Genomic DNA, 9,726 nt, shown 5'->3' on the forward strand with positions numbered 1-9,726 from the left:
TGTAAATATTATTAAATTTAAGCAATATCATTGATGAGAAAACATCTAAAGAATCAAGAATCTTGAGAGATGAAATCAGTTAATCATTACATGTGTCCTGTAGACGGCGACTATTCGATATCCAGGAAGTAACTAGTTAGTGTTTTTGTCCTTGATTTAAATTAAAATCGTTTTAATTTTGTGTTTCATATCATATTCAATCTGTTTATTTGTGTTCTTAAAATTCGATAAATTCAATTAAATTCGGTTTTCTTTTCCACAACAAGTTTGGGGCCAATTGGATTGGTATTTTTTAGGCTAAGAACTTTTACACTTGGGTCTAGTCTTGACCCTCAGATTGCGAATTAAATATCCTAACCACCAGTTCATGCTAGGCCTTCACTAGTTAAATTCTTTAATACTTCATAAGTTGGCCCGGCATGGCCAAGCGTGTTAAGGTGTTCGACTCGTAATCCGATGGTCGCGGGTTCAAATCCCCATCGCACCAAACGTGCTCGCCCCTTTCAGCTGTGGGGGGTGTTATAATGTTACGGTCAATTCCACTATTCGTTAGTAAAAGAGTAACCCAAGAGTTGGTAGTGGGTGGTGATGACTATCTGCCTTCCCTCTAGTCTTACACTGCTAAATTAGGGACGGCTAGCGCAGATAGCCCTCGAGTAGCTTTGCGCGAAATTCAAAACAAACAAACTTTATACGTTATTCTGCTGATCTTCCTGTTAGAAATCGGACCTGCCTAATAGTCTTTACTGAAATCGTTTTAACGTAAAAATACAGCAATGCCACTAAACACACTCTGCACCTTCAGGTGTGGGCACGTTAAAAAGTGAAAGTCAATTTGATTACTCAATTTAAAGAGCCAGACATAACTTTCATGACTGGTAGCTGAGTATTATCCCTTTGGTCAGTAATGTAAAATTATGGAGAAGCATATATGAGGTAAAAAAGGTTTCTGGCTTTACAATTTATTTAAAGTGCACATAAGTTGCCTTAAAGGCTGGAAATTCTTATCACAAATTCTGATCAGCATCTACAAGTTGATATCAACGAAATTTAAAATATATCACAATTACGACCTTAATAATTTCCAAAGCTTAATAACTCGTTCTACATTTCGTACTTGTAAAATATTTTACTTCTTAAAGAAGTAAAGTTTGTGTAAGACCACAATAAGAGATCTGCTGTTTACATTGCGGGAAATAAAGCCTAGACATTGTAAGTCTGCAAATATATCGTAGGTCTAGCGGGTTGACTTATAAAAAGTTAAAGTAAAGAAATATTAAAAACTTAAATCTTAAAATTTAAACTTGTAATATAAAATAATTAATATAAACAAAAAATAGCATTGTTCTATCTTTTAATGCTTAAAATAGCAGCCATGAGAGCCATGCCTTCAACTCTAAAAATAAAGAGGTAAAAATTTTATACCTGTAACCTTAGATTCAGATAAAGTATTTTGTTTGTTTGTTTGATTGGGAATTTCGCACAAAGCTACTCGAGGGTTATCTGTGCTAGCCGTCCCTAATTTAGCAGTGTAAGACTAGAGGGAAGGCAGATAGTCATCACCACCCACCGCCAACTCTTGGGCTACTTTTTTAACAACGAATAGTGGGATTGACCGTAACATTATACACCCCACGGCTGGGAGGGCGAGCATGTTTAGCGCGACGCGGGCGCGAACCCGCGACCCTCGGATTACGAGTCGCACGCCTTACGCGCTAGGCCATGCCGGGCCATCAGATAAAGTAAAAACGAAAAGATTGTTTTTAAGGATGAAATTGCAAAGTTGGCTGTCAACTTTCACCAGTAATAGACACGAATCCTTAAAAATAATGCAGTAAAAGTTTTGATATCAACTGCAAGAAAATACACAAGTTTGAATCTAATATCTTTAATAATTAATCCAAATAAGATATTAAATTTGTTTGCGTGTTGCTAAGCGCAAAGATAAAAAACTAGTTATGGATAGTGTGTTAGTTAAATGGATCGAACCTTTGAACTGTAGTGTTAGAAGCTCTTTGGTCTTATCACAGAGCCATCGGAACAAAAAGACTAATTAAAACTGATTAAAAGTTGAATAACTTTTTTAATAACATTGCATAGAAAAAAAAGAAACTAAAAAGAGGAAATTAAAGTGAATTTATCTCTGTGTTAAATTATATCACCATTCACCAGAGTGCGCAATGACACGTAAGGGGTGAAAATGTGGTAAAAGGAATTTATGATTATGGAATGAATTATTTTCTTCCTAGTTTAATAATGTATAAATGTGGTGTTAAGATGTAATAAAAATTAATTTAAAACTCATATGATCAACAATTGTATTATAATTTATGACGTTTTAAAGTACAACATTGTAAAATAGTTTAGTTAGTGACTGTTCAGCTAATGCTTTTAGTAGTATTTTATTATGAGTGCTATTAGTATTAGATAAATAGTTTATTACAAATTAAGCCCAACTTCTGTATTCATAGTTGTATGGTTTTCACTTAGGTTGTCACATCTATATCAATTAGAAGAAAATTCTGAATATAGGGAAAAGAAAGATGTGGAAGCTATTTTAAAGAGAATCGGTTAATAAAGATGTTAAATAAGTATTTTGGTGTTTAAGATGGTAATATGAAGATTTGACTGTTTTCAATTTAAATGCACTGTAACACAAATTTAAAAAGAGAAATTTCCTGAAACTCTCATGGCATTTCATTCCTCTAAGAAAGTGAAGTATTCAGTGTTAAATGAAGACCTCTCCAGCAGTCATGAAAACAACATTAAAGATAATTTCAAATTTAGCCCTTTTCTGAGTAAACTAAGTCGTACAAGATACCTAAAAGGGCATGCCAAGAGTAAAGATGCTTCATACAGCGATAGTGAAGAGTATGATGAGCAGCTTTTTGTCTTTGATACTGAATATGCTGGAGATCATGAAGAATGTTGTACTGATCTATTGGATACGGCACATTTCCGTCAACGAGGGCAGAACAAAAAGTCCAATAAGTCAAGTTTTCATCAACCATCCTCTAAAAATTGGACAGAATCAAGTCAGACAACCCTTCAAAACAAGTTTGACACACTTAGGGACTTTCTTGAGCATAAAGTCAAAAAAGAAGATACATTGCAGCATTTGTCACTTTTGTACAGTTGCCCGGTAAGTTGATTTTAGTAGGTATTGTTCATGAAATACACATAAGTGTTTTCCTGTAGCTGTTAAAATGAAGAACCAATAATCTAACTAAGAAATTAGTTTTGTAATGTAGTTATATATTGTAACAATATCAGTGACTTCATGAGTATGAATTTAATAGATTAGTGATACTATTTAGAACAGCTGCATATATGTAGAATTTTGTTTTATGTATCAAATATTTACTGAGTTCAGCATAATGTTAGGTAAAATACTTAGAACAAATTGTTATCACTGTAAATAGAAGATCTTATCCATAAATATAACTAATATTGTGCACGTAAATGAACAAACATACCAGAAGAGATGATATGTAATTATAACTTCTTCTTAATAGATCAATGTTAGTTATATAATATTAATATCATGGATTTGGGGACAGTCAATCAAGTAGATTTCTAGTTTCAAATGGACACACAAATATATACATTTTTGTCAAATAATGGTTTAGATTATACAAATTAGATATTCAGCCTTCATGTTTTTTGAAGAACTTTCTGTGGGATAAAACATGGTTAATAATAAAAGCAAGTAATAAAACACTGCAACATAGTAAAAGTACAACATTCTGAAAGTATTTGTATTGATATTAACAGAGTATATGTACTTATGTTTCTTATCGGACAAAACACACACACACATATATTTGTATCGTGTGTGAAATGGCTGAGTCTTTACCTTTTCTCTTCACTTTTTGAAGAGAAGAAATTTTCAATAACCCTTCCCATAAGAATTTTGAGAATTATTAGAATTGACCTGAATCATGTAAACTTTGCCCATTTAGTAACTTGAACATCTATTTAACAACTGATTAGTTACAGTTTTAGTTGTAATAACACAGATCTGCAAACTTAAACTTCATAAAAGTTGTTTTGGTTTTAATAATGGATTTTCCATAATTCAGCTACAATGATTGTAAAATAATATTAATTCTTTCTATCTTGTAAAGATGTTTTAAATCAGGAAGAAAAAAATTATTATTTTGTTTACCACAATGAACATTATTATGTTGGCTATGTTTGGGTTCTAGAATGATTGATAAGACTTTCACATTGTGACTGTTCCAGAGAAATCTATAGCTATATTGCCAACATTTTAAGCATAACAAAATTTCATCCAATTTCAATGAAAATGATACACTTTTGTAAAAGTACACATGATTTTTTGAGAAAGATCTGTACATGATGGAGAAAAATAGATAATTTCAGATTTAGAATACACAAATTACCATAGAATATATAAACATTTCAAGACAATAAAACTATCACAGGCCTGTGTAATCTGTACTTGGAAACCAACTTAAACACCATGATGGGAAAAAAAGAATCTTCGTGGTGACTAACTCACTCAAGCTATCAAACAGTCCTCTTTTGTTAACACAAAGAAATAGAATTTTAGAGTTTGTTATTTATTACACAAATTGGTTACAAGCCAAAAGAAGTAATTACCTCTATACATAAGAGTATTTTGTGGGAAATACTAGAATTAACCATAATCATGTAAACTTTGATCAGTTGGTAACTTGAATAGTTATCTACAAGTGATTAATCACAGTTTTAGTTATAATAACACAGGCCTGCAAATTGGATTTGCAGTTGCTGAAGAAAAACATTATGAGACTGTAGAATTCCTGAAAATAGTAGAGAGAGAGAGAGACCTTCCAAAAATAATAGATTCAACTCATATAAAAACAAAACTTTGGTCTCCTTAAGCAAGAAGAGATATTGATTTACTGGTAAAGTTTCAGAGGTGAACTGCTAGATAATTCCAGGGATAGAAGGGTTATCTTACAGGGATAAGTTAATTTAACTTGTTTTCTCTCTAGAAAAAAAAAAGGTAAAAGATGATATTATTGAAGTCTCTGATATGTGCTATATCCTGAAAATAATAAGATAAGAAAACACAAGTTCAAGGTTTGGAAAGTACAGGTTAGGCTATAATAAAAACAGTTTTATTTTTCTAGCAAGGTGGTTAAATGTAATGGAAGCTAGCATTTTACAGAAGTTTAAGAGAATAAGTAATAATGGCTTGAAAGGTAAAGTTTGAGTGTAAATTTTACTTTTCTTAAGAATGGGTATTAACGTTTTACCATTAAATACCAAATTTTCCTTAGTTTTGTATAAAGTGTGTTAGTCCTTTTTAGTGCATTCAGATGGTATTATATACAAGTGACTGTAGCAAAAGGAAATGATATATATTCTTACAATATTTTATTTCATTAGTTAATTTTCTTAAGTCAGAATATAGAATTCACACCACATGCAACTATAACACAGCTGAAACTGCAGGTAAAAACACCTGTGAAACAGCACGTTTATACAAGTGTAATGGTTGAACAACATAGAAAAAAATATTTTGTCCAATTTTAAATAACTAATATAAAATTATGTCATGTTTTATTTTTCTTAAATGTTTACAGTGCATTAACTTAATATACATTTGTGCACTGGTCCTAAACAAAAGTAAAATTCTTATAGTTTATTCATGTCCTTTTTTATCATGTTCTCAATATCGTAAATGTCATTATTTTTCCATCTCAATCATTTGTTGATACTAACTTTATTAATATTTAGAGTATGCACACCTGAAAAATAAAGTTGCCATTTTATAGAAATGTATTGATGCCAAGTTTACATATTTTTATTATAATAAAAATCTTAATTCTTTCTTTTAATTTATTAAACAGTTAGTTTATGCTAGAAATTAAAATAATTGACCATTAAGTGTCACACACAAATTATTTCAATAAAATCAGGAATAGAAATGGATAATTAGGGAATTTCTTGACTGATTAATTGTTGGGCTCATTAATCAGTTATTCTCATTTAAGTTTATTCTTCCTATTTCAAGCTTTATTTGGAGTTTTATAAATAATTTTTTAAACTACACTTTGTTAAAAGTGATAGACATCTTAAGATAAAACAATTCAGAATTTTATTGCACAGTAAATTATATCATGTAACTAATCAATGCTGTAATTAGGAAATAACAAAATTTGTTAGCAACAAAAAAAACTTTCCTAATTTTATATGTAATACTGGAGCTGTCAAATTTCAGTCTTAAGATGTAACTTGTATTTCTAGCCAAGTAAAATTTTTAGGTATGTGTTGCCAGTGTGTGCTGCTTATGTCTTTATTGAAACAAATGTTTTTTTTTTTAACAGGTTTCAGAAATTAAGAGAGCAAACAATCTACAAACTGATAAAGAATTATTTGCAAGACAATCTCTGATCATTCCTGTAAGGAAACACAGCATTTTAACAGAGATCCTTCCGTATGCAAAAAGCTCTTCATATGAGGCAAGTTCATTAAGAATTATTGAAGACAACACTATACATAGTGATACAGAACGGACAATATCTATTGGAATTGGCCAAACACTTGCTGAAGAAAAACATAATGGGACTGTAGAATTCCTTAAAGCAATGGATAGAGACCTTGCTAAAATAAGAGATTCTACTCATACATATAAAAAGTCTTTGGATGATGTCAAGGCTACTTTGACATCTCCAAGATTTGCTCCCATTCTTGAAAACCCAAAGGAGACAAGCATTTTCAGTGGTATTGACTGTGGTATTAGTTGGTGGAGTCTTTTAGTGGTCATTTTTATTATTGGAATAGTGGCCCCTCTTGTTTATATGTTGTATTATAAAGTCTTTCAACCTAGTGGTAATAACGGAACTATGTATTTTAATAGATAATGTTTTACATATCGTAGCAGATGCAGTTTTAATTAATGTTGAAAATACAAACTGTAGGTATATTAATTAAATATCAATTGTAACATATTTTAATAATTAAAGTTGTATGTGCAAGATAGTTAAAATAAGATGTATATAAATCTGGCTTTAGTTGTTTAAAACTGTGTAAAGGAACATTTCTGTTTTAGCAGCATTGCAAGATATTTATGAAGACAAACAATAAACTGTTATTACCAAAGAAAATATTTAAACTTGCAAAGAAGAATGTGGATATTATACAACGTAAAATATTTTTTAAAATATGAAATCTAAAGGAGTTGTTACATTCCTTTGAGAACTGTGTTCATTCAAGATGAATATTAGCCATTTAATATATATATTTTATAAGGTAAGTGCCATTTATTTTAAAAAAGCTTAAAACTGGCAACTTTTTTTAAATTTGTTTTGTAACTTTAAAATATTTCAAAGGATTGATTTTGTTATGATGTAAACAATTATCGTAAAGTTTTGTTAAGAATATCTTAAGTGTATTACAGAAGGACCAAATTTGTAAAATCTCTCAACTTAGAACTGTGGCTTTTCAGGACAAAAAAATTAATATTTTGAATAAAAAGCATTTAATTAACTATAAAAAAATTGTGTGTGTATATAATATATTGAACATGTTTTAACTTTATATTAAAAGCTGCTGACCTCTCAACATTGAAGTTGGAATGGAAGTTTGTAGTTGCTTATAATACACTTGTGAGTTTTTAATGGTTTGAATGAAGGCTTGGTATTCAAAGTTATAAAAAATGACATTAAACTTACTCATACCGTATAAAGATTCATAATGTGGTTATATAAAGTGGTTTCACTTGCACTAATTTTCTTTTGTTGATTATTTCACTGATATATAAAAAACTTCATTAGTGAAATGTTATGTTCCTTCAGAAAATGTTTCTCATATTGCTCAGTTCAAGTGTTCCTGTTATCAAGCTTTTCATATTTTCAAAGTTAGTTATCAAAGTTAATGTATTTTAAGTTCTTTCACAACATCTAACTTGAACTTATATGTGCACTGATCTAAAGATCAGAACTCTATAGATTAAAACAATTCATAGATTGACCTGTAATATACTGCTGCACATCAGAAGGCAGAATTTTAACACAGTCATGTGATCATGACATTTTGTGCAAACTCAGTTTCTGAATTTCTAAACTTGTTAGTGCTACCTGATTTATAATTTTTGACTTTGTCTTTTGGTAAATAGTTTCTGCTATTCAAGCAGTTAGCATGGCCTATCAAAAGGTTTTCATAACTTTAATAAAAGTTAAACTGCTTTGGATGATGGAATTGCATAAATTATATGTAATATTCTATTAAATATAATTCTTTTAGGCTTTTTTTTCTTTAGGCAAGGGTTACATAATTTTTATCTTTTTTTGTGTGTGTGTGCATAAACTGCATAATCAATAATTTCATTGTGCATAATTTCTGATTTTGGGCCAAATAAAAATTGGGGCCATCCATAACATATTTGTGTGAAAATGACCACTTTTATCACATGAACCAGCACAGTGTCTTCCATCTTAAACTTAAAGATAACATTTATTTAATTTGGCCTTTTTAATAATTTAGTTTGATACACAAAATACCACTACGTTAGTGAAATGTTGGTGAAGTTGTGTGATTCATTTTGTGTGTTTACACTTGATGTTTTGACAATATGTTTAAATAAAACTACATCTGTTCCTAAAAATGAAAAATTTGGTTTTCCATACATTATACATTTTTTGGGTAAAATATGATTATAATTTATTAATTATAAAAGTGTTGACAGGTGTTAAACATGAAAACTGGATCTTTCAACTTTTGTATTATTTTTATCAAAGCACTACAGAAAATTACTGAAACAGAAGAATATTTTTAGTGAAAGTAGAGACAAATTTAAAGAAATAATAAGTCAATAGAATACAATAGCATTTAGTGAAAAATAACTTAAAACATTGTGTCAGTTTGATAGCTCTCAATGATTGTTTTCCAATCTGGAAGTTTCCATCCTTCCTCTGTCTTTAGGTTTAGAGCGAAGAGGTGTGGTTCTACAAAACATCATTAGAACCTTTGTATTATCAAATGTTATAGCACAATGTGTTAGCTAGTATACAGTGATTTAACATGAAAGTTAGTAATTTCAACAAACCACAATTTGAATTAGTAATATTGGTAAATGTACCTACATATAAAAAAAAAAATTTAAATCTATTTTTTTATTTTAGCTTTGCTAAATTTTGTCTTTTTGTCAATGTAGTGTACACTTAAATTGCAGAATATAAGTACTAGATGAAAAATGGGTGTTTATAACAGGTAAACTTGGATTATGACTTGTTTTTTACACTTTATTGAATTCTAGCTAGGGCATTTTGGTGATCAAATATTTGAGTACACTCTTTGGCTTTAAATAATCAAAAGTGTAATTCCAATAGCATAATAAAAATATATGTGTAACTAACTATTAATGTGGGTTCATATTATATTACATATTACTTTGGGTTACTTCTGTAGTTTAGGGATTTGGAAGTATTTAAGTTTCACAAACTTAATTTATTATTAAGAAATAATAAAGTAATGTGGAATTTCCATTTGAGTTTAGATAGAATGACCATAAGCAAATATAAAACTCATCAAGCATATACAAACATGCTTAAAGTATGGGAAACAACAGTTATCTCAGAGAAAACTTCAAAATTTTTGTATATTTAGGTAGCTATAATGAACTGCACACATACTTTGTCTTTTGTAAATGGTACACCACTATGATAAGAAAACTTATCAGAAAGTAGCAGTAACATCATTATTCCTGTTCAC

The 9,726-nt window shown here is 29.8% G+C and overlaps 1 protein-coding gene across 1 annotated transcript; it reads left to right on the forward strand.

Annotated features, from left to right (window-relative positions):
- The first annotated feature begins 2,086 nt into the window (after nucleotides 1–2,086).
- Nucleotides 2,087–9,367, forward strand: LOC143222517 (lysM and putative peptidoglycan-binding domain-containing protein 3-like). The gene is made up of 3 exons (XM_076449123.1): nucleotides 2,087–2,205; nucleotides 2,491–3,142; nucleotides 6,342–9,367. Exons 2-3 carry the CDS (start codon nucleotides 2,690–2,692, stop codon nucleotides 6,876–6,878), a joined length of 990 nt encoding a protein of 329 aa, XP_076305238.1. The 5' UTR covers nucleotides 2,087–2,205; nucleotides 2,491–2,689; the 3' UTR covers nucleotides 6,879–9,367.
- Nucleotides 9,368–9,726: the final 359 nt, after the last annotated feature.

The sequence above is a fragment of the Tachypleus tridentatus genome, chromosome 8, assembly GCF_004210375.1.
Source record: "Tachypleus tridentatus isolate NWPU-2018 chromosome 8, ASM421037v1, whole genome shotgun sequence".
NCBI lineage: Eukaryota > Metazoa > Arthropoda > Merostomata > Xiphosura > Limulidae > Tachypleus > Tachypleus tridentatus.